The 27,186-nt window shown below is 31.9% G+C and overlaps 1 protein-coding gene across 3 annotated transcripts in view; it reads right to left on the bottom strand.

Moving 5' to 3' along the window:
• Positions 1-27,186, bottom strand: part of LOC139518915 (uncharacterized) — a 141,238-nt gene that overhangs the window by 65,999 nt on the left and 48,053 nt on the right. For 2 of the 3 annotated variants that reach the window (XM_071310599.1, XM_071310600.1), the window contains exons 16-22: positions 26,239-26,365; positions 25,188-25,296; positions 23,158-23,257; positions 22,096-22,184; positions 18,264-18,648; positions 17,037-17,122; positions 12,479-16,364 (exon numbers count right to left, since the gene is read on the bottom strand). In XM_071310599.1, the coding sequence (XP_071166700.1) occupies positions 15,255-16,364; positions 17,037-17,122; positions 18,264-18,648; positions 22,096-22,184; positions 23,158-23,257; positions 25,188-25,296; positions 26,239-26,365 (2,006 nt within the window). In that variant the 3' untranslated portion in view covers positions 12,479-15,254. Of the gene's footprint in view, positions 1-12,478; positions 16,365-17,036; positions 17,123-18,263; positions 18,649-22,095; positions 22,185-23,157; positions 23,258-25,187; positions 25,297-26,238; positions 26,366-27,186 lie in introns of those variants that run through there. The other variant, XM_071310601.1, reaches the window with a different exon arrangement.

The following is a 27,186-nucleotide window of genomic DNA, read 5'->3' as shown; positions in this document are numbered from 1 at the left end:
GAACGGTTTGGTTTCGAAATAATATGAAGCGTTTTAAAATGATGAATAAAAATATCAAAGGTACCAGGCTTATTATCTAATACGCAAGACGCGCGTTTCGTCCATACCAGACTCATCAGCGACGCAAAGATCAAAATAGTTAGAAAACAAACCAAGTACAAAGTTTAGGAGCATTGATTACCCAAATTCCAAAAAGTTGTGCCAAATACGGCTAAGGTAATTTATGCCTGGGATACGAAAATGCTTAGTATTTCGTATAATTCATACTTTTGCAAACACTTGAAACAGTAAATTTATAAAATTGACCATATAATTGATAAAACTATCATATATAGTTTTTAATTTGTTGATTTGCTAAAAAAAAAAAGAAAGAAATGTAGAAACTAAGAAATGTTTAGTAAAACCTTATTCAAATTAATTACACTTTGATAATGTATGACACACCGATACAATTGTGAAAGTACAGGGTTTTATTGAAGTCTTGAACTGTGGTGCTACGTGATTATCTACGCCATGAAACATGATCTAAAGCAATTGTGGGTATCAAATGTATTGAACTTTGCGACTAGTTGAATGCAAAAATAAACATTCAAATATATCAACAAATATATGTTATTATGTTGCGGATATGAAAGCTGTAACGTATGGACAAGACTCAAACTACAATGCAATGATGAGTATGCAATTCGTTAGCTTTATACATGTTATATACCAACACCAGACAAATAAAAATAGAATGAATTTATCAATTTAATTTTTTTTTAGATAAGAATATAGCATTTAATATGCATAAAGTTGAACATACAGCAGTTTCCGTAAATGATGGCATGTATCTGTTGGCGTCTTCGCAGATGATCTGTACATTCAACATTTTCTCGCTGTGTTGAAAATCCATTGGTGGCCTAGTGTTGTTTTCTGTTTTTTGACACATTCCCCGTTTCCATTCCCAATATTAACCACAAAATAAAAGATTATGCTAGGACCTTAAACTCAACGTTTAAGTTACTTTTCAATGATTATTAAAAAGTATTTAGAATATTTAGACGAATATAATATTTTGTATAGTATACGTATTTACCAAATCTGAAATGATTCCGATTTTAATCAGTGTGCGTTTTCCAAAAATTATATAAAAGTACTTGTCTACAGTTTCGTACAAATATGAATACAAATTAATATCTGCAATAGGTTTGCGCGAAACGGTTAAAAGGATGTTTCTTATCTCAGTCTGACAATATCCTATTATACATGATACCAGAAATCACCAACAGTGTAATAAATCAGAGATCATTAAGATTGCGGTGAGTTTGATCAACGTTCCCGTATTAAAACGACACAAATGAATAGACGAAGTAACAATCCCGTCCTCGATTTCTCGTTTATTACTTATCACCGCATGCGACTTGTCAATAGCTATATGAACAGAAAATTATTGGCCTCAGAAGCATTGGAGTACAAAAAGTCATCCTTGGAATGTAGCTCATTCTTTATTATACAGTATGTTTGTCGAAAGTTTTTTTTTATCTTGTTGGGTTTTTTTGGCAATTGTTGTCCCTCCGAATTAAAATTTAACTCCCATATTTTTAAAATCATTTTCTGCATCTGAAAAGATTGTCATATATATATAAAGTATTTGAAACAACTATAATAAGGACTTGATTTTATAACTGCCTGAACCGACAAATTAGTTTTTATATCACTATTTAAAAAAGCAAATTGTAATAAAATTAACGGTACCAATTTTCTTGCACCAGATGCGCATTTCGACAATACATGTCTCTTCAGTGATGCTCGTGGCCAAAATATTTGAAATCCAAAGCTTATATAAAAGATGTAGAGCTATAATCCAAAAGGTCCAAAAAGTATAGCCAAATCCGTGAAAGGAATCAGAGCTTTGCATGAGGGAGATAAATTCCTTAGTTTATAATAATTTCTATCATTTTGTAACAGTAAATTTTAATAACACAAAAAATCCGTATTTTCATGCCAGTACCGAAGTACTGGCTACTGGGGTGGTGATACCCTCGGGGACTAATAGTCCACCAGCAGAGGCATCGACCCAGTTGTAGTAATAAAATTAACGGTACCAATTTTCTTGCACCAGATGCGCATTTCGACAATACATGTCTCTTCAGTGTAAACGAGTATGTATTTTTGTGAATTGTTTAATTTTGATAAATTTAAAAGTAAAATGTTGTTTTTTTTCGCGATTTATGCCAAAATAAAATAATAAATAAACTCATTACAGATACCAGGATTTTATATATGCGCATTTCGTCTACAAAAGACTCACTTATTTCGGTGTTTTGTGTCTATTGGCATAATGTTAGTTGGGTTTTATTTTTTTGTGTGTCTCTTATCTTCTGAGAAATAAAGATCGAAGTTGAAACAGCTAAGGTAATCTGTTCCTAATATGATTAGGGACTTTCCGTTTTGAATTTACCTTGGAGTTTAGTTTTTTTGTGATTTTACCTTTTCCTAAGGTAGTTTAAGTATAAGTATTTCTAAAACAGTTCATTTAAAATTATGAACCTATCAATGATAATTCATGTCAACACAGAAGTGCTGACTACTGGTATGGGCTGGTAATACCCTCGGGGAATAAAAACTCATTAATGTAGTGCACTCTAAAATGTTCCATTCATTCTACAAAACACCTTTTCCTGTCGTGGATGTTTATCTTCATGTTTTTATAAGTGAATTGTGATGGATGTTTATGCAGTTTCCTATGACGAATTGTTACGTATGTTTTATTCGGGGTCCGTCGACTGAATGTCATGGATGTTTGTACAGGTTCCTATAACTGAATTGCTATAAATGTTTCATTCGGGTTCCGTCGACTGAATGTCATGGATGTTTGTACAGGTTCCTATAACTGAATTGCTATAAATGTTTTATTCGGGTTCCTATAACTGAATGTCATGAATGTTTGTTAAGGTTCCCATGACTGAATGTCATGAATGTTTGTTAAGGTTCCCATGACTGAATTACTATAAATGATTTATTCGGGTTCCTATGACTGAATGTCATGAATGTTTGTTAAGGTTCCTATGACTGAATGTCATGAATGTTTGTTAAGGTTCCTATGACTGAATGTCATGAATGTTTGTTAAGGTTCCTATGACTGAATTTCATGAATGTTTGTTAAGGTTCCTATGACTGAATGTCATGAATGTTTGTTAAGGTTCCTATGACTGAATGTTATGAATAATTGTTAAGGTTCCTATGACTGAATGTCATGAATGTTTGATAAGGTTCCTATGACTGAATGTCATGAATGTTTGTTAAGGTTCCTATGACTGAATTACTATAAATGATTTATTCGGGTTCCTATAACTGAATGTTATGAATGTTTGTTAAGGTTCCTATGACTGAATGTCATGAATGTTTGTTAAGGTTCCTATAACCAAAGGTCATGAATGTTTGTTAAGGTTCCTATGACTGAATGTCATGAATGTTTGTAAAGGTTCCTATGACTGAATGTCATGAATGTTTGTTAAGGTTCCTATGACTGAATGTCATGAATGTTTGTTAAGGTTCCTATGACTGAATGTCATGAATGTTTGTTAAGGTTCCTATGACTGAATGTCATGAATGTTTGTTAAGGTTCCTATGACTGAATTTCATGAATGTTTGTTATGGTTCCTATGACTGAATGTCATAAATGTTTGTTAAGGTTCTTATGACTGAATGTCATGAATGTTTGTTAAGGTTCCTATGACTGAATGTCATGAATGTTTGTTAATGTTCCTATGACTGAATTGCTATAAATGTTTTATTCTGGTTCCTATAACTGAATGTTTTAAATGTTTAAGGTTTCTATGACTGAATTGCTATGGATGTGTTTATGTTCCTATTATCATGGATGTTTAGGTCAAATATTTCTGGTGATCTTAATCAAGGAAAATGATCAAACGAGAAGAAATTTGCATTAATAAGATTACCTTGAAATTATATTCAATTGCTGCACAAATTTATCACACTCTGTTTGATCATTAATAACATTTCTCGGAATTGTTAACACGTTTAATTTTTTGTTCATTTTCATTCATTTTGAACTATATATGTTCAAATACAAGTTTAAATTACAATATGCTATAAGGCAATGATTGATGGAAATGATAAATCACCAATCACGGTACAAAAAGATCAATTTTAGTCCAATCATTGTATCTCATCATATAGCGCTTTCATTTCGTTCAAACATGTTTACATACTCAATCCATCGAGTTAAGATGAGGATTCAGTTTTTGAAAAACTATTTAATTGTTACTAAAGTGTATTATATACTTCAGAATTTCATACAATACCTTAAAATTAAATAAATATAAAAACGGCTCGACATAGTTGATCATAGTAGACAGCGTTGCAATCTTCCTACACGATCTATTAGAATGAACAGCTATATTTTGACTGGACTTGACTGAAGTATTTATGCAAACGGATGCACTCGTCAGAATGTGTTTATTGACGGATAGAAGAATACCAGGTGATTATTCACTCAAAGAAACCGTTTAGTGGACACTCATTGATGTAAATCACAAACTCATAATAATTGATTTTTAGCATTATCATTTTCGCTTTTGAAGCTTTGGGTCTTTTAAAAAGTATATCAATTGAAAAATGAAATCAATCAATTTCTATTTTCAATCATTTATTTCATCTTGGTTGCAGCGTCCTGTGGAACAAGAATTGATTTGCCCTGAACATTATTCCGGTGCAAAATTTCATTAGAAAGCTAACGTTTACTTGTAACCTCTCTGAATATTTGTTTCTTGTTGTAATAGACGAGTTTTTAGTTGATATAGTCTATGTGCTCTTAAACCTTGTACATGAGTGGCTTTCTAACAATTTACCTTGAACGATCAAAATCTTATTAAACAAATCAGTGATGAAAGCTCATAGACCAAACTCAACCTACAGAGCAATGCAACCTCTTCGCTAAAAGCACCAATAATAGAAAACGTCAAAAAATTAAAAACAAATCGATGAATCAGCATGAACTTTAGAAAAAAATTATCAATATGAAAAAACGTCTCGATAGTGCTTTTGTAGTGTTCGTCTCTAGGTCGGGAAGTTACGGGCTACATTTACCGTCTGGTCGGTTTTTGTTTTTGTTTTTTTTATAACTTTTTTGGATTCGAGCGTCACTGATGAGTCTTTTGTAGACGGAACGCGCGTCTGGCGTATATATAAAATTTAGTCCTGGTATCTATGATGAGTTTATTTAGCTGCTTCACCGAAAAGCACGTGTTTGTAGGAGTCATGTGTTCCTACGGACAGCTATCTTGTAAACTAGAACGTTATTAGACCAGGCCAGCGTGTCGTTCCAGTACAAAGCAGTGGTCATATATATCGGCATCACATTAATGTAGTTTTTTCCTGAATAAACATGTAAATCGCCTCTGGATGTTGAAAAAAAGCAAATTCATCATATACCTCACGTCATCATAATTAGAGTACAATTAATAACATATCGTATATGAACATCAAAGTTTTTTTCAAAGCAATTGTCAGTAATTATTGTCATGACTCCTCCTTTAAACCTATCAATTTAAATGTTCATGGAACTTATCAAACTGGCTTCAAAGGGGCGCCAAGGTAAAAATAACTATATTGTTATGTAATCGTTGACTCTTTGAAAAAATTAAAATGACCATATTACAAAAAAACTTAAAACCTTGATTTTGAGTATAATTGATTAATAACAGCGGGTATGTTCTATTTGTGCAGTCAAAATACAGTTCTTGTTTCCACGATTCGTTCTTGTAATCAGATATCGACTTATTTTAAGCAAAATGATGGGCGAGGACCTAGGAGCAGAAAATGAATAAACCTCCGTGATCATCTGAGTACTATGATCTTGGATAATGTAGATTTTTTATTTTCAATTTAATGTTTTGTCTTTTTCTCTTTGTTTGTCATCGTATATGCACGTTGTTATTTTTTTAAATATATTTTTTGTGTAATTATTAAAACAGCAAAAAAAACCTTTAAGCAAAAATAAAGAATTGGGTCTAGCAACTGGAAATCCCAACTGCATATCAAAATGGATACTTATTTCACAAAACTCCCTACATCAAAATACAATTGGGAAAGACGGATCCATATGCCGGGCTTAAGTGTCTTGTTTTTCTCATGGGAAAGTTTCATATGAACTTACTCGAGTGAACGACAAAATGGAAAGAATTGACAATATATTCCATTGCTGTAAAAATTCCTTCATCTCGGATTCAATAAAATCTCCCGAAATTGCCATATTTCACTTTTTTTACTGTTAAAATTCTGTTTAGTTTTATACGCACAATTACACACTATTAGTGATGCATTACAACATGTTACAAAGCAATGATTGATGTAACCCACTATTTCATCAACAAAGCGTGTATATAACTGTGCATAAAATTGAAAAAGGAAATGGGGAATGTGTCAAAGAGACAACAACTCGACCATAGAACAGACAACAGCAGCCAGGTCACCAATAGGTCTTCAATGCGGCGAGAAATTCCCGCACCCGGAGGCGTCCTTTTTTAAAAGACCACTTCTAGAATTCATAAATAGCTGCGCCAAGAGCGATTTAACATTTGCCTAGGAAATAGTTTTTTTTTTTACAGAATTCCTTTTTTGCACCGATAAATTATGAAAGTATATCTAGGATTTTTGTGGTTTGGGACCGAACTTAGAGACAGTTTATTGATGTGCAAAGATTTTTATGTTGTTTTAAATGTTTCAGATCTAACTGAGAGCCCTCGGTACTGATGGACATGTGTTGTATCATTCAGAATTGACAAGTTACTTCCGAAAGGGAGACAACTCGAAACGATAATATGGAAGACTCCATTTCACCTGAAGGGATGTTGTAGTTACACCTTTACGATGTGAACTAAATTTATTTTAATTTAAATGATGCATATGATTTGAAATTATGCAACAACAATAACCTTCAATAGCAGACATACATAGAAAGGGTCCCATGAGTTTTAAATTAATCAATTGAGTGGGGAATCCAGAGCAACCATTCGATATAATACCCCTTGAAGTCAATAAAACTATATGCATGCGCATAATTACCTAAACAAACCCTGGAACAAGAACGTATATTAAATGTTAATTAAACGACCTAGATGGTTCTCTATTTCTTTATAGAATTACAATATCAAATATCAGTTTCATAACGGTGACATATAAGAAAAACTCTACTTCAGTTCTTATATGACAGAAATAGATTTATCGGAATTCAGAGAACTCTCGCATTTTTATCAAAACTGTGGAGTTCCCTCTCACGCGTTTCTAAATTTATAAAAACACTAAATATAAACACTGCTTAATTCTAATTTTCCGTGTTGTTAAAAACACGCATATAAGTCAAGCGAAATATCAAACATGAAGAATCATGAAAAGAACATTATAGGAAAGTTGTTAAGTTCAATCCCTTTGTTTGTGTTTACCTTTTAAAGCAAGACAATAATAAGAATCTGAGATGTTCCTTAATGTTTAGAATAAAACGGTTGACGTGAGGGCATGGCCCTGAGCCAATGATACAAGTCTATAGACTGCTTGAAAGCACTCGTATTCCCAAAAAACTTCATAAACGACCTTAACCTGCAATATTTCTGGATTTTTTGTTTTGTTGTCAAAAGAGAAATAATAAAAAAGACACCCATAAGTTAAAACAAAAACAAAAATGTTGAAGTTAAGCTACAAATTGTCTTTCAAAGACCAATGATATAAATTTGGTCAACAATGTCCAAGGGCAATACTTTTTTTAACTCCCATTTTTTGAGGTATTGTCCATTTTTTTTTCATAAAAATTTGACAAAGTTTATAATAAATCTACAATAAACTTTAAATGGGCTGGCCAAATAATATTGAAATGACTTCATGCACTTTATGAAATTATTTAAAGGGTGCATCTTTTACAGATTTCTAAGTCTTTAATCTAGGACTCATATATGACTGTTGATACTTGTGTCAATTGGGTCATTTTGAGTGACAAACCAATATTAAAGGTACTTCAACTCTTCTTTTTTTTTTGTCTATTTGAAACTGAATATAACAAACATAAAACATACTAGCAAAGCAAAGCATTGTGATTACCAACTGCAAGAATAAATTGCTGGGTTTTTAAATTTGTTTTGTTCACAAATGGTTGTCAATATAATGGAATTTGATGCGACTGTCATACAAGTGAGAGGTTTAGCTAGCTACAAAACCAGGTTCAATTCACCATTTTCTACATACGAAAATGCTTGTACCAAGTAAGGAATATGACAATTGTCAACCATTCGTTTGATGTGTTTGAACTTTTAATTTTGCTATTTGATTAGGTACTTTTGTTTAAAATTTCCCTCGGAGTTCAGTATTTTTGTGATTTTCCTTTTTTTTTTTTTTTTTATAATAACATGTATATGCATCTGTTAATTGGCATAGACAAGAAGTAATCTCTTTAAATTCATCATGGTACTAGCTATGGTTTGAGCTACTACACTATATTATGTAGGTCAAAATATTAGTAACTTCACAGTGGGTAATTTTTCTCTATATGAATTCAAATATAAGAGGAGTTTCATATTAAAAACTACAATTCTTTTTAACTGTGGATTGGTAATAATTTTATTGCATCAGATGAATTACTTTATAACAAAAACAGGAAATTTTGACAAACATATGTCACACTAAGTACAATTGTTCTGAAGATAATCAAAGGATACCACAATTTATTCAGATCACTTGTGTAAGTCTTTACATAGACAATGGCTGTTTGCTGTTGCGTTTCAGTCTATGTAAGTATAGGTTGTGTCTTGCTTTTATAAAACAGGAAAGAAAAGAAACAAGTTCATGAAGTTCAAGTCTTCCTTGTAATATTCTGAAAATGACAACACAAATAACCTTGTAAATCTCCAAAATAGTTGTCAAATTTTTAATATCTTTTAATAAACATTACAACATCTTCTGAAAGAAAACAATACTGCTAGCATTTTATTGTATTTTTGCGTTATAATACACTTCAGAGGTATAAAAAAAGGCTTACGTAATGTTAAAAACGCCAAAAATATCAAATGAAGAAAATCTAAATGACATCACAAACTGTTCTTGTAAAAAACACATGAAACACTAAAAATTTTCCCATATGACATTACTGGGACATATCTAAAATGATTAACATCTTTATTGTAATTTCGACTTATACTTTTAGTTCCCCAGCTATTTTTAGGGATATTCATGCTATGAGCACATTTGATGGTAAAGGTGAAATCATGGATAAGGATATCTAAAATTAAGTAAAAAATCACATTTCATACAAACAAAAATGTCTTCACTACCATGATGAAACATAATCTTACAAGAATATAGTACATGTATTTATAAACTAATAAAATCTCTGAGACAGAACCAATTAGAATTACTGTTTATCAAGAAATTTTCCAATGTTTCATTTTTTTGCAGTAAACATTTAATAGCCTTAGTCATCCTAGGATAATGTCCAACTGTTCATAAATTAGCTTAGGTCATCAATACTATCCATGCACAAAAACAAAACTTAACTACACTATCTAAGGCTAAAACCTTGAACAAAAACTAATGTAAAAATAACTTTCAATAGGGTACAGGTTTAAGCTAAAAAGATCTTTAAACTAGAAGTCTAAACTAAGAGATAACTAAAAACTAACTACAAATGTATAAGATACATGTAAAAGATCACTACAAACTAAAACTAAATATATGTTGAAAAACTAAACTAGACTACTAAAATTGCCCATAAATATGTAAATTGCTGGGTTTGTAAACTTGAGAAACATATACTGTAAACCGGGAAATTTTCGCGCCGTCTTTATTTCGCGTTTTATGAACACAATCTAAATTCGCGTCGCTTTGAATTCGCGATTTCCCTATGGCTTATATAAATATTTTCAAAAGGGATATATAAAGTGAAAAGCTTTACATGTATACATGTAGTAAATCAAGTGATAAAATTAATCAGAAATCTTTTGTTTTCGGTTGATTAATGTTAAAAGAGATTAAAAGTTGTGTCTTGTCTGCTTGTAAAAACACATACACAAGAACAGAGAAGACGAGCTAATTAAGAGTGAATTAAATGCTGTCAGAATTGATGGTAATTAATCGATCTTTGATCTGATTAATCTGTGTAGCAAATTCAACGAGGTAATAATTTTATAACTGATTGACAGGTGTCATTGACATATTTGTAATGAGTGCTGTCTATGTAACAATATCGGTAGTGTCGCTTGTTTGTGATGTCTTCAATGCTAATGAGATTAACTTGAGAGTTAAAGTAATGATTTTATTTAAACTTACAGTTTTAATTTAAGGTTATAACTTACAGTTATAATTTAAGGTTATAAGAAGTACAGGCTCGATCTGTTGTCGGTAAAATCCGTGTTATACAGTGGTCCTCTACATATCCTATCTACGTATACATTTATTGTATTCATCTTATGAATAGATTTTCCTTGAAATTTTCGCTGTTGTTTTATATTCGCGTTTCAAGTCTTACCGCGAAAATAGCGAAAATTAAACTGCCGCGAAAATTTCCCTGTTTACAGTATACAAGTACACAAAATGTATATGCATCTGTTAATTGGCATAGACAATAAGTTATATCTTTAAATTTTCCTGGTTCATTCAAATGCAATTAACGAGGCCATCAATAACATCCACATTCACACACACAGACAAATTAACTACATTATTTTAAGCTTAAACCTGGACAAAAACTGATATAAAAATAACTTGCAGTTGCTATAGGGTATAAACTAACAGAAATGAAATTTCAAATCATATCAAAATGCTAAACTAAAAGTAACAAAAATAATCTACGTAAAATCATGGAAGTATTATATTGACAGGAACTCCAATGAAAAATTAGCACATTCCCATCCCACTGATTTCTTTAAGAAAATAAAAGGTTCCGACTCAGTTTGTCAAGTACGTGATAACTCCTTTGTAGGGTGTCTGTGATGCCGCCTTCGCCTGTTCTTTTAACTTAAGCTGGTCTTATCAAGTGATTTGATATCAATTGTCTTATCTACCTACCAATGTAAATAAACACAAACTCCCGTGGTTATTTGTGAATCGCCACATGAATAACAAGAATGTGTCCCCAGTACACGAATGCCCCACTTGCACTATCATTTTCTATGTTTAGTGGACCGTGAAATTGGGGTAAACCCTCTAATTTGGCATTAAAATTAAAAAGATCATATCATAGGGAACATGTATACTAAGTTTAAAGTCAATTGGACTTCAACTTCATCAAAAACTACCTTGACCAAAAACTTTAACCTGAAGCGGGACAGACGGACGAACGAACGAACGGACGGACGAACTGACGCACAGACCAGAAAACATAATGCCCCTCTACACCTGTTTCCGTTCAATACATGAAGAACAACGCTGAAAAGATAGAAAAAATTGGTCCATATTTAACAGAATGACATAAGAAAATTAACTGCATTCGGAAAGAGGGCAAGCTTACTTTTAGTTTTGTTGAGTATGTTTTAATCATTGGAACTTGTAAATCAGGAAATATCTGATTATGAAAATTACATTATTCTGAAATAGAGTGTTTGCAGAAAATAATGTGATGCACTTGTAGTGTGCCAGATGGTTGCCAGATAACTCAAATTTTAAGTTAAAGATTGTAAACTTTTATCGAGTGTTACACAAATATTTATGGTTTTCTCTATAGTAAAATATTATTAACTTATTTATCAAATATGTTTCAAAGACTAAAAGGGGTTAATAATCACGCATGTGATGACCTTTACATAGCAATATCAGGTTACGAGATATGCAGATAAATTGTTACACCTTTTATGATAATTCCAAAGTTGTAAACAACAGTTAAACATTCAACCTAGTCCAAGATTACTCGATCTAACGTCTGACAACTTTATTTTTACGGATGGCTTTTACTATTTCTGGATGCATTTAAAGAACGATCACCATGATGGGCCCTAAGCAGTTTAATTTTTTTTTATCATGGAAACCAATTTAGAATTTATTTATGTGTTTAAAAGCTTAACAGTTCTGAAACATCTTGCACCGTATTCTATAAGCAATTTATGTTTCTGTTTCTTGTTAAATTGCATGAAATATTTGCCATTGGACTTTCAGTAAACAATAAATCAAAATATTTGATATTTTTTTTGGATCAAAGCTCTTAACCACGTCCCCCCGGCCAACTTTTGGATTAAATTTTTGTTGGAAATTCTTTCATTAAGCACTTCATTAAAATATTTGTCAAAGTTAGCAGTAAAATCTGATAATAATTACAGATAAAAACTTTTCCGTTTACTTTACATGAGAATTTTATGATTGTCAAGCCTAACATGTATATAACAGTTACGAGTGTCTAGCCAACAGCTCTCTCATGAATAAAAATTTACTATTTTAAAATTGATTGCAACTTAAACTGAAATATTTTATATGGTTTGTGAGTATTTATACTCTTCAGTTTTTTTTGTTTTTGTTTTTTTTATTTGGTGAAAACAGTCGCGGTGATTTTGTTTCTTTTGTTTTTATTTGTTTTTAAGCAGCAAAACCCGACATATTTGTCATTCACATGGTCGGTAAATTCATTTCCTTGACAATTAAGTACACATCCGGTTATTTCGGTATGTTCCGTAATTACGATCATTCACGAGGTTCCAAAAATTTGATTGGAACCCATGCATCCATAAGACATGTTGAGTTAATTAACAGATACTTAACGATTTTGCGGCATCGCACTATAAACATTTGAAGTCCGCTTGTTGGAGTTCCTGTCAATATAATACTTCCATGGTAAAATCAATAAGATCTATACACTAGTAGTGTCTAAACTAAGAGATAACTAAAATCTAACATAAAAATGCATGTTAAAGATCACTACAAACTAAAACTAAATTAATATATGTTTAAAACTAAACTAGACTAATAAAATTGCCCATAAATATTTCATGTCCTCAAAAGTGGATCATATGGCAAAAGAAAAAGAACCACAGAGAGCACTGAGCAATCATTTAACAGTGGGAACTTAAAATTACACATTGCAACATGTGCAATGTATTAAGCATTAGTTAGAGGCACTGAGCACTATGAATTGCATTGGAGAGAGACATTGAGCACTATGATCTGGTTCAATTACAACTACGGACTATGGTAGAATAATTGATTGTTTTGAACAGATACTAGATTGATGATTATGTAATTTTCTTGCCAGGTATGATTATATGTCATGAGAATAAATTCCATTGATAAACTCCTAAAAATGTTAATGGATACAATGTTTAAAATATCGGGCTTAATGAACGGTTAATTTTTTTCTCAAAAGCAGTGATCAAGTAAAAAAAAAAATTGATAAGTTTCGAGTTCTTTACCCTTAAACTAGAGGCTCTAAAGAGCCTGTGTCACTCACCTTGGTCTATGTGAATATAAAACACAGGACACAGATGGATTCATGACTAAAATGGATTTGGTGATGGTGATGTGTTTGTAGATCTCACTTTACTGGACATTCTTGCTGCTTACAATTATCTCTATCTATAATAAACTTGGCCCAGTAGTTACAGTGTCAGTGGAAAAAGTTAGTAAAAATTTACAAATTTTATGAAAATTGTTAATAAACAGCTGCGCCATGAGCGCATGATACGCCCGACGTCTTGTGTGGAAGTTTTATGCAATAATCATAAATAGTTTCTGAGGAAGTTTTAAGCAATAACCATTTATTGTTTTTGAGACACGGCGGGACATGTGAACCCTCCCCTTTTTTACAAAATACTCAATAACTGAAAAATAAAATTTTGAGTCATCACCAAAAAGGATACAGATCTTTAGATTAATATAACATAGAAGTGTGTAAAGTTTTAAGCAATAATCATAAATCGTTTTTGAGATATGGCGCGACATGTAAAAAAAAACTCCCCCTTTTTTACAAAATACTCAAAAACTCAAAAATGAAATTTTGAATCATCACCAAAAAGTATACAGATATTAAGATTAATATAACTAAGAAGTGTGTAAAGTTTTAAGCAATAATCAAGAAACGTTTTTGAGATACGGTGCGACATGTGAAAAAAAACACACCCCTGTTTTAGTTACAAAGTGCCGTAACTCAAAAAGTTTAAATCTCATTTTCACCAAAAAGTATACAGATCATTTGACCATCATAAGAAACAACTATATTAAGTTTCATGAAATTTAAATAAGTCGTTCTCAAGTTACGGTGCGACATGTTTACGCCGGACAGCCAGACAGCCGGACACTGGACATTTGTATACCATAATACGTCCCGTCAAAATTTTGACGAGCGTATAAAAATTGACTATAAAGGGCAATAACTCCTTAGGGAGTCAATTGACCATTTTGGTCATGTTGACTTATTTTTAGGTCTTACATTGCTGTTTACAGTTTATCTCTATCTATAATAATATTCAAGATAATAACCAAAAACAGCAAAATTTCCTTAAAATTATCAATTCAGGGGCAGCAACCTAATAATGGGTTGTCTGATTTATCTGAAAATTTCAGGGAAGATAGATCTTGACCTGATTTGCTTTAAATGCTTTGGTTTTTGAGATATAACCCAAAAACTGCATTTTACCCCTATGTTCTATTTTTAGCCATGGCGGCCATCTTGGTTGGTTAGTCGGGTCACCGGACACATTTTTATTTTTATTTAATGTTGATTGTGGCCAAGTTTGGTTTAATTTGGCCCAGTAGTTTCAGAGGAGAAGATTTTTTGTAAAAGTTAATGATGACAGACAACAACAACGCCGGATGAGAAAAGTTCACTTGGCCCTTCGGGCCAGGTGAGCTAAAAAGGCACATAGAGCTTAAAGATATAGGGATCTCAGTATTGAACCAGTGAGTTTCTGTATTTTTTTTTTTTTTTTACAAAATCATGTCACCAAACTCAACACCTTTACTCACGATTCCGTTTTATGCTGAAAGGCTTTGAGATTAAAATCTTTCTACAGGTATCATAAAAATTTTAAATAATCAAATATCTACGAGAGATTAAAAAAAATATATGCATACATACATATGCTTATAAATTAGCCCAATATCCAATGTATAGCTCAACACAATGTCTAAAAGAGCGGTCAACAATAAAGACCTTGGCCATGATTGTGTCAACTGAATCAAAATGGTACAAATATCAACACAAAACTTTATGGAGAGCTGAAAACAAATAACTATGAATTCAAACATATTCCATTAAAGATTTGTTCAATCAGATACATTGTATGTTAGAATTCCTCTTTCAACCTTCTACAAAATCTGGTCTTTCTGCTGAAATGATTTGTCAGATGATAAATGACATGTAGCTTGAACCTAGTTTTTGCATCATCTACATTGTCAGCATATCTTTCACATTCCTGTAGAGCATCTTTTAATCTCCCTATTAATCTTTCATACCGAACGCTAGAAGTTGATGATGGCAAGTTAACAACTTCATCAAAAAACTTATTCCTGTAATGATCAATAACAGTGTTGCCAAACCACGTTTTTATGTTCCTTTGTCCAACCTCTGATTGTTTTAGCACAGACAAAAATTCCATCATTAATTCATAACTTAAGATGAACACCCTTTTCAAAATTTTCAACAGGTTTAAAAATTTCAGTGTTGCAATAAGGTTATCTGTGAGAGAGGTTGCAATAAGTCCAAAGAAATGTGTGAAATATCTTTGTTCTGCAACACTTGGTTTGTACCTGGTTTCATATAAGTAATTGTCATCACATGCTTCTAAAGCCATCATTAAAAACTTCATACTAATTTCACAAGAGAAAATGTCACCTTTCTCCACCTGCTGGGCATGCTTGCTCATTTTCATCAAAGATGCTTGAGAAAAATTCATCTTGTTACTGGAAACAGTATCCAAGACTTCAACTAGTTTCTCTTTAAATGGAATAAACAGCTTGACCAGTTTGGCACTATAATACTCTTCCTGTATACACTCTGTGCCTAAACATGAGAGGACTAGTTCTGTTATTAAAGATCTTTGCCAGACAATCAAACCAGCTCCTTTTGCAGTTTTCAATAACACGGTCATCTGTTGGGAGTTGAAGAACTTGCAAACTTTGAACCATATTTCTAACAAGTAAAAATTCACTGATGAAGGTGCTCCAGGAGAGGACATCATTAATACACATAAGGCTTTGTGTATTTTGGCAACACTACTGTCATCAGTGGGTAAAACCCATTCTTCACTTATAAATCTGACAATCAGTCTGGTAAGAAGTAATCTATTGTCAAGGTTTATTTCTGGGTGTTCAAATCTTTCTACTTGGTCCATGAAGAAATACAGAGCAGCTTTTATAAACTCCTTGTCCTGGATGTTATCAAGGTGCAACAGCAACTACAAAGAAAAAAAAATCTTTTACTATTTGTATATATATGTTTACATATTAACACATGATTAATATAAAATACACTGCTTTTTTAAATGTGCGAAATATACAGGCCTTAAGAATCTATCCTATCCCTTCATCTATAGATGCTTCATACATGTCATAACATAACCTAATTCAATACAAAACAAACAGTTTTCAATCAAAAGAATTCTGAATGACAAATACATTCAGAGAATTTAATTATTCAATCAGCAGAATTTTTTATCTTTGTCATATTTTTTTTTAATTTAGTTCATCTCCTTAAACCTCGGAATGAAATGAATTTAATGCATAATAACAAAAAACAAAGTGAGACATGAAAATGGCCTGACTGTTAAGACAATGACCTCTAGTGGTAATCAATTAGTTACTGCTACAATTAGCTGATAACCCATTCTGCCTCTAACAATCATTCCCTAGACTATAACAGTAATTTTAAGTTGGACATAATTATACTTGGTTAGAGGAAAAAAATGTACAACCTGAACTTTAAACACCTGATCAAAATTGAAAGGTTTTCCCATGGCATTTTTACCATTTAAAAAACCTGGAACGACTAAAATAAGATAAAATGGATGTTTAATAATTTCTAAATAGCATGTGAACCCAAAAGAACATTCTCTCTGTAGTAATAGTACCTTTTCTGCAAGCTTAACATGAAATGTACTGTACTCTGAGGGAAATAATGGCTTCATCAGACTTTTATACTCTTCCAGTTGTGATCCTAAAAAATTACACATAAATTTAGAAAAAAACAAGAATGTGTCCCCAATACACGGATGCCCAAACCCCCTCTCTCATTTTCTATGTTCAATGGACCCTGAAAATGGGGTACAAACTTTAATTTGACATAATATTAGAAAGATCATATCATAGGTAACAAGAATGTGTCCCAAGTACACGGATGCCCCATTCGCACTATCATTTTCTATGTTCAGTGGACCGTGAAATTAGGGTCAAAACTTTAATTTGGAATTAAAATTAGAAAGATCATATCATAGGGAACATGTGTACTAAGTTTCAAGTTGATTAGACTTCACCTCCTTCAAAAATTACCTTGACCAAAAAAAATAACCTGAAACGGACGGACGAACGGACGCACAGACGGACGGACAAACAGAAGAACGGAGGCACAGACCAGAAAACATAATGCCCCTCTACTATTGTAGGTGGGGCATAAAAATAAGTTCTAAGTTTCTTCAAGTTGATTGGACTTCAACTTCATCAAAAACTGCCTCAACCAAAAACTTTAACCTGAAGTGGGACAGACAGAGGAAAAGACACACAGACCAGAAAACATAATGCCCATAAATGGGACATAAAAATATGACTAGAAGTTACCAGTTTTTCTCATTGTTGAAAGCCATATGGTTGCCTATATTTGCTTACATCAACTTTTTTTGAACATTGGCAATAACACCACATATCCTTTTTTTATATTGAAATCATTTCTGTTGTATATGTATGAAATAACAAATTATATGAGGACAAAAGTTACTATATGCAAGAATTTTTTAAGTAACATATGTTACCAGGATAAATGTACGAACCCTGTTATTTTCAACACTGTTTTTTAATTTTATTCTGTACTCATTATACTTGTGTTGCAGACCAATGCATTTGCTTCATTTTATGGGGACTACAAACCATCTCTTACCAAAGAAATTAAATTTGGTGTAGGTATTTCAACTGAAGAGAGCATTTCTCAAGGTATTTGCTGTTTACTAAAAATATGTTTCTAAAGCAGCAATTATATATGTAGAACAGTGGTTCCCAATCAGAGATATTCATTTAAGAATTTGAAAAAATCATGTACTACCGGTATTCTTTAAAGTACTTATATCTATTAACTTTCTTCAACTTACTGCTAAACTGTATGAATGTAGATCCTGATAAAGGAACATGTGAATCAGTCAGAGCTTTGATGCAAAGGTCAGCTTGTGTTCTCGATGGTAAATCTCCATAAGTTACAAGGAATGCTGCCAAGCTAAGCGGTACACAGGAGGTCTTCAAAAGTAAGTTTGCATTCATGATAGCCACTGCCCTCCAAAGAGGTCCCTTGAAGCGCTTCCTTGTCAGCTGGTATTTAAGGGAATTCCAACTACTTCCAAGGTTCAAGCCAGACACATTAGCCAGTTCATATGCTCGGAAAACACCACTTAAGATGATGGATTCATGTACAAAATCCCATTTTTTTATGTGGTCAAGAACTCTGACAGACACATAAAGCAAACAGTACATAAGCTGTTCCTGTAATGAAAGTTTGTTAACAATTAAACATTTCAATAACTGAAAAAGAAATCTTTCAAATTATAATGCATTAACCTTCACTCAATTTCACTTAATGCCACTTTACCTTGCGGAAGGGGCATAAAAATCCATAGTTATTCATTTGTAGCAAAAAAGATAAATCTTCCATTTGATTTTCTTAATGCTATTAGGATATTACAAAGCAATAAATAAATTGAAAAATATTAAGATTTGATCTCTTTGACTGATCCCAGTGTTTTGTTTTAGGTAAAGTTTATATCAAATTCAGTGTCTTCCTTAGAAAATTTTTGATGCATGGTGGGTTTAAGGTGAATTTGCAATGCGGCATGTGGCAATGTTTTGTAGAATTATTTTTATTACACTAGTGAAATGAATTGTGCAAGTCTGCTTAAAAACTTAACAATAATCTGCAATACAGGCTAGAACAATACTTAACATTTTCTCAAAAGGCCAGTCTGGATTCAAAAGATTTTTCCAAGGTCCCCTGTAGAATTGTTTTTAGGCTCCACCAGGTTTATTTTTTACTACAGGTACATACAGTCTTTAATGTTCTTATAAAGCCAATAATATATGTTTGAAATACCTTATACATGTAGCTTGTTTCTGATTTTTAATGGAAATAATAAAGGAATTAATAAACAACATTGAGTTTTTCATAATTAAAATCCATTTAACCATTTCTTTTCAGACTGGTGGGCTTAATATATTTGTTATATTATGAAAAAACAAGAATGTGTCCTCAGTACACGATTGCCCCACTCGCACTTTCATTTTCTATGTTCAGTGGACCGTGACATTGGGATAAAAACTCTAATTTGGCATTAAAATTAGAAAGATCATATCATAGGGTACATGTGTACTAAGTTTGAAGTTGATTGGACTTCAACTTCATCAAAAACTACCTTGACCAAAAACTTTAACCTGAAGCGGGACAGACGGACGAACGGACGCACAGACCAGAAAACATAATGCCCCTCTACTATTGTAGGTGGGGCATAATAAACCAAAAAAAAAAACCAGTCCCCTCTTTTCATTTTACACATCCCTAGATGTAGATTAAAGAATTATCCGTTTCACCCGAAGAAATAATTAGTTTTTCATTAATAAATCTGAGCAGTTAATCAAAAGGGAATTCTTACTGTCTATAAAAAGCAATGAAATTTAACTGTTTCCTGTTAAGGGGTTTCCCAAATTTTCCCACCAAAAAGCACATGGCATTCAACAACTGTAAACAAAGCATTCAATTTGTGATCATGGGTTACAGCCTTAAAAAAATTAATTTGGATATAGACATTCAATCAATGTTTTACTTTTTTCTGGATTAAAACTAATTTGAAAGATCAGCTTAAAAAATATAATAATCTTTGACATCATTCATCACAACAGACGATTTGAAATATTCAGTGACAAACATATGTCCCGATACAAATGCATTGATCGGCAAAAATAAAGGGGGGGTGCGCACCCCCGGAACCCACCCCCCCTGGATCCGCCACTGAAGGTTTACTTTTTATGTTCAACGGAAGGCTATTTGGAAGCTGTGTGAGGCCATAATATTTATCATTAAAACAATTTGAACTCCCGATTTCTATTATGTAATCGAAGTCTTGAATGCTGTTCTATCTAATCAATGTAGTTGTAAATTCAGATCGTTGCATCAAATAATGATCAATTATCAGTCCAGTGATTTTGAAACACCTGCAGTTTTGTCACTTCACATTATATTAAGATAATTAAAATTTCACACATAGCGGGATGAATGGCGGCTATGATAAATGCATGGCGGCCGAATTTTGTGCATAGCAGTACCGCAATGCATGAATAGCCTAGGGAAAACACTGAAATTAATACAGGATTTCCACATACGATCACCCAATTGGTTTGCAATTTACATGATCTATACCTAGTCCAGTTTTTTTTTGTAATTTGTTTATTTTTCACATAAAGACAGAAAACAATCAAGCAGGATTACACACATGTACAGTTTTAAATATGGTCTTAAAGATATTATCGTATTACTTCAACTCTAAATAGCAAGACATAAAGCAAAAATATAACTATATTTTTTGTACTAGTTATGAAATATTTAAATCATCTAGGACAGATAATTTGTAATGGCAACCATTTTTTATCTATATATTCTTTTTGTGTAGGCGACAAGAAATTCACTGTATGTTGTTCTATTCTTACAGTATTTCAAATATGCAATACTACCATTCACAGAAGGTTTTTCTCCTGCATTTTTACAGCTATAAATATAGAATTTTAAAATCAACATTATATGTTGTACAACATTATATGTTGTACAACATTATATGGATCAAAAATTTCCCCAATACCAAAAATAAAATCTTTTTGGCTCTATATATTTAAGGCTAAAACCACATTTTAATAATAAATTTTGAAGTGCTATTCAAATATTTTTGCTGTATATACATTCCCAAAAAATATGCAGTAAGCTTTCTTTGGTTTCAGTACAAAAAGTGTACAATTCTGTCTCTGTTTAACCACATTTATAAAGAAGAGAGTTTGTGTATACAATTCTATGTAATCACTTGGAACTGAAAATTTTTGAATGTTTTTTTGTTGCTTTAAATGCCATTGAGTAAATTTCCCCCCACTCATCAATTTTAACACATAAATTCTCAGATCATTTGTTTTGTGATCCTGATGGATTTTCTTTAATATTTTCTACAAATAGTTGATAAAAATATTTACATGTTTTTTTATCATTTTTAAGTCTTTCTACGATATCATTTTCAATAGTATCTAATTATCTACCTTTATCTGAAATTGTTTTCTTCCAGATACCTGGAATTGCACTAACAAGACCATAATATTCAACAAAATTGGTTTTAACTGCATACTGAGTTTTAAGCTGATCAAATGTCAGTATGGTTTTTTCATCTGAGATTAAATCATTTATAAAAACATATACCATCATAACAATAATTTTCATAAATAAATGGCTTTCCACATCTTTTAATGTTAATATTCAGCCAAATGGGTTGACTCAGGATATTTATGGGATTGTTTTCATTTTTTACCTAATCCAGTTATTGAATATAAACACAGCTTTTAATTATTTATTTTATTAGTTTTTGGCTTACTTCGACACTTGTGAAGTATTCAAGAAGCATTTATCAACATTGATGTATAAAAATGGTTTAAAAACTGGACTTAAAACTAACAGTAGCATTTCAACATTTTATTTTAGACTATTTATTTAGTGTTAATGCATACCAACACTTAATTTCATAAATTTCTCTGACAAACAGATAAAGAAAATAACAAAAATCCACAGTAGAACACATTTTCATTTAAACATTGACACAAAAAGGTTGTTATTGACTTGTGAAGGTAGTCTCTTGGAATGATTTCAAATTTATCCAAAAATGATGTATAAGGGAACTTTTAATTCTATACCTTTGATAGTATTCCCCGAGGTGCCTCATTATTTAATGTATCTGATAACCTGGGTCTCTTTGCTGCCGGTTCACTGTCATCATCTTCATCTACAGTGAAATTCAAGCACTAAATTTATTTTTACTTATATAAAATACCTTTGCCGTAAATTGTTTATTTATCATCCATTTGATAGATTCTAAGTAAAGGCCCAATTCCGCCCCCAATGTATATGCTGCTATTCTAAGATTATTATTTTTTAAGTCAATTCATAAACACATTAGAAAGATTAATAGATCTATTTTTGTGAAGTCTTTAAACCCCAAATATCTTTTTGACAAAATCTGCTGGTTTTTAAGTATATTTAGGATTTAAAAAAAAAAAAAAATTCTGTGTGTTTAACAAGCTAAGTATTGTTTACCAACTTATTACACGACTTTCCCGAGTAGAAATATATCATGAACATAAGTAGTTGTGAATATGTAAAATTTGAAACTACATCAAGTAAATTAGATAATCGCAAAATTATATAGCTGTGAGGGGGACTAGAAAGGGTAAAACATGAAATAAAATAACCGCTAAAATAAATTGGTTTACAGTATTCATATCTGAATGGGGCAATTGTCATGAAATAAATAATATTAGAAATCTTTCTTATTGACACACGTACATGTGATATATGTTTCAGTTTCTTTAAAGTAAATTGGCTAATTATCGTAGAATTTGAGTGAAAATCTAAAGTTTTTGCTCATTTTGAAAAGGAAAACAAACTATGAATACAGGGGAATAGTTCTTGAAAGCTTTCAGGTAAATGTCAAAACTATCAAAATTGAAAAATGATGTTTTTCAAGGTCCACGACATTGTGTCAATGTCAAAACATTGTGTCAATGTCAAACAAACAATTAAGGTAACTAACCTTTCTAAAACAATAAAGAAGTTGACCTGTATTCTATGAACATCAATGACATTGTTTTAAAATGTCAAAAAGAGTTTGTCAAGCTGTCCTATAATTATCACCATAAAGCCAAACTTTTGACAAAACATCTTACACATAGGGGAATAATAAAAGTTTCAAGTTATACCCTCTATCTGTAGTTGGCCAGTTTTCTGCTCTTGCCTTTTAGCTGCAGCTTGTCTCTTGATTCTATACATTTTGTCCACAAGCAAATGAAAATAATCTTCCTGTAACATATTAATAATGTAAATAGATAAACGTTTTAATAAAATATGTCAGCAACAGAAAAGACTTACTGTATGTATTCAAATCTATAATAAAGACCTTCAGAGTAAGGCACATCATTACCATTTATAGACAGGTGCCCTCTATCAAAACTTTTTTGACAATCAACACATTTGAAGAGAACAAGGTCATGTTTTTCTCAGACTGTTTATGACGTCTCTACACTAAATCTATTGGTTGTTGGATGTGTAAGGATTGATAATTTGTCTTAGATTATTTTATTAGTTGTTAGTGGTTTTGAACTAGCTGTCAGTTAACTGTGAGTACTCTCAGATCTGTTCCTAGTGTCTTTTTGTTGTTGGGATGTACAAATACCTGGCCACGTCCACTTGTAATTTTGTCCATCTGATGAGTTAAGCCTTTTTCAACTGATTTTTATATTTCGTTCTTATGTTGTACTGTTATACCACTGTCCCAGGTTAGGGGAGGGTTTGGATCCGGCTAACATGTTTAACCCCGCAATTGTATCTATGTGCCTGTCCCAAGTCCCGAGCCTGTAATTCAGTAGTTGTCGTTTGTTTATGTGTTACATTTTTGTTTTTCTTTCATTTTTTAAAATAAATAAGGTCGTTAGTTTTCTCGTTAGAATTGTTTTACATTGTCATTTCAGGGCCTTTTATAGCTGACTATCCAGTATGGGCTTTGCTCATTGTTGGAGGCTGTACGGTGACCTATAGATGTTAATTTCTGTGACATTTTGGTCTCTTGTGGAGAGTTGTCACATTGGCAATCATGCCACATCTTTTTTTTTATATATATTATGGTTGTATCCCCACCCCCTTTTCTTGGTTGGAACATGCCTTTTGAAAATATCTGGATTTGCCCCTGAATTATGTATTAGCATATATATATATGTAAACAACTCGTCTAAACATACATGTATTTGGAAAACAGAAAGATGAAAACTGAAAAATCTGAAACTGCAGTTCACAGTATAGTATTTTCACATGAAGACTGATAACAAATTTCAAGAAGCTCTTACCTACTTGTAGTTCCATAGGAAAATGCAACAAAAATTTCATATACATGTATATAAGTTATGTGTCAGAACATGCAAGTATTGGGTTAACAGGAAGTTGAATATAGATACATCTGAAACTGATATACACAGTATTTGCAGCTGTACACATTCACATGAAGACTGTAAAAATTTTCTAAGGTTGTATTTTTTATTAATCAAAATATAATTGATTATCTACTACTACACAGTAATTGGTCCTACATCCTGTTGATACTACATATATTTACTTACATTTTGGTATTGCAAAAGATCATGCTTTTCTCAAGACCGTTTATAATATCTTTACACTAAATCGTTGGATGTGTACTGATAGATACTTTAGTCTAGGAGAACAAGAATCATTTATGATTTGTGTGCTTGGCTTTGAACTAGCTTTTAATAATTACCAGTTCTCTTAGGTCAGTGCTTTGTGTTTTTATGTTATTTGAGCTTATACCAATCTGTTTAGATTCCAACTAATTCTTCCAGTTTGTTCTTAGGGCAATTCCATTTAAATATATGTTGTCCAGTAGGAACTGAAGTTTAATTATTGAATTAGGTTGTGAGTCTTTTTTCAGTATGAATCCCAAACATGCAAAGTTATCAAACAAATGGTTCTTGGTTGTAGGGATATTTTTAAAGTCCCTGACTACTCTCCCATATACATTTTAATGGAATAGCTGATATGTTGTACTGTTTTACCAGTTCTAGGTTAGGGGAGTGGTGATCCCTCAGAATCATATTTTACCCCACTACATTCTTTATGTGCATGTCCTTAGTAAGGAGCCTTTAATTCAGTGGTTAATACAGAACTTCCTTATTAACACAGCAAAAATATTGTTGAATAAACTGTCTCAATATATATATCATACCTTAGTGTCAGCTTTGTCAAACAATTGCTGTTCCATTCTCGTACAAAAAGCCACAACTGTCATGAACTTTGTTCTATTTTCATTAGTCTTTGACAGAAGTGCTTCTACACTGTAAATTAACAAAAATATATTTCAATGTAGTTCAACTGTTTAACAGTAAAATTCCTTATTCCTTTTCCACATATAGTAGTCAGGTGAAATGGAACATATTATAAACTACTGTAAACACAAATCTGCAATATATATCATATTATATATCTAGAAATTACAATTTCTGTCACTTTCCGACATACCATTTTTTTCCAGCTCAAAACTGATTGCCCTTTTTCCTGATCAACCCTTGTTACAGTACATACCTATAGTATTTGTTAACTTGTTCTTATTCTGGAGATGTATGAAATGTTTGCCACTGGACCTTAAACAAACAAGAAAGTGTCCATAGTACATGGATGCCCCTCTCACACTATCATTTTATATGTTCAGTGGACCATGAAATTGGGGTCAAAACTCTAATTAGGTATTAAAATTAGAAAGATCATATCATAGGGAACATGTATACTAAGTTTCAAGTTGATTGGACTTCAACTTCATCAAAAACTACCACGACCAAAAACTTTAACCTGATACTTGCACTTTCATTTTTGATGTTCAGTGGACCATCAAATTGGGCAAAAAGCCCTTATTTTGGCATTAAAATTAAAAAGATCATATCATAGGGACCATGTGTACTAAGTTTCAAGTTGATTGGACTTCAACTTTATCAAAAACTACCTTGACCAAAAACTTTAACCTGAAGCGGGCCGAACGGATGGACGAACAGATGCACAGACCAAAAAACATAATGCCCCTCTACTATTGTAGGTGGGGCGGCCATAAAAATAATCAATCAATCACACACTTTATAATAATTATTTGCTGCTTCAGAATCCTGTGGCCTATTCAGACGAGGTGAAGATGGCTTATATTAAGCCTGTAAAAGAAATTAACTTGCTATGCACAGCACTATTTTAAACATTAGACACTTATTCTTATTATTGAATATGGGACTTACAATATATTAATTAGATGATTTCTGTATTCCAAAGATGTTTTCTCTTTCCAACCTTTTCCTTGAATTTTTCTTCTCTTCCCATTACCATTTGCTACCCTTGTTGAAGTTGCAATGCTTTTATTGAGATCTTTTGTACACAAAAAATAATATCACTATTAACACATTAAGTGTTCATATCTATATTTATATCTTTTATACAAACTGTGTATACATGTATTTTAATATAAAACAAATACATGAAATATAACATCATGAAATTTAAACTTATTTTCAAAATAAAAATAAAACTAGAGGCTTTCAAGAGCCTGTGTCATTCACCTTGGTCTATGTGCATATTAAACAATGGACACACATAAATTCATAACAAAATTGTGTTTTGATGATGGTGATGTGTTTATAGATCTTACTTTACCGAACATTCTTGTTGCTACAATTATCTCTATCTATAATGAACTTGGCCCAGTAATTACAGTGAAAAATATTTTCAAAAAATCTACAAAAATTTATGAAAAATGTAAAAAAATTTACTATAAAGGGCAATAACTCCTAAAGGGGTCAACTGACCATATCGATCATGTTGACTTATTTGTAAATCTCACTTTGCTGAACATTATTGCTGTTCACTGTTTATCTCTGTCTATAATATTATTCAAGATTATAACCAAAAACAGCAAAATATCCTTAAAATTACCAATTCAGAGGCTGGTTGTTCGATTCATCTCAAATTTTCAGGGCAGATAGATCTTGACCTTATAAACAATTGAACTCCATTTCAGATTTTCTCTAAATGCTTTAATTTTTTAGTTATAAGCCAAAAACTTAAATTTTCCCCTATTATCTATTTTTAGCCATGGCGGCCATCTTGGTTGGTTGACCGGGTCACCGGACACAATTTTTAGACGAGATACCCCGATGATGATTGTGGCCAAGTTTAGTTTAATTTGGCCC

Source organism: Mytilus edulis, chromosome 4, assembly GCF_963676685.1.
Source record: "Mytilus edulis chromosome 4, xbMytEdul2.2, whole genome shotgun sequence".
NCBI classification, from domain to species: domain Eukaryota; kingdom Metazoa; phylum Mollusca; class Bivalvia; order Mytilida; family Mytilidae; genus Mytilus; species Mytilus edulis.
Note: the sequence above shows the minus strand (reverse complement) of the source record. Positions and strands in the feature narration are given on the sequence as shown.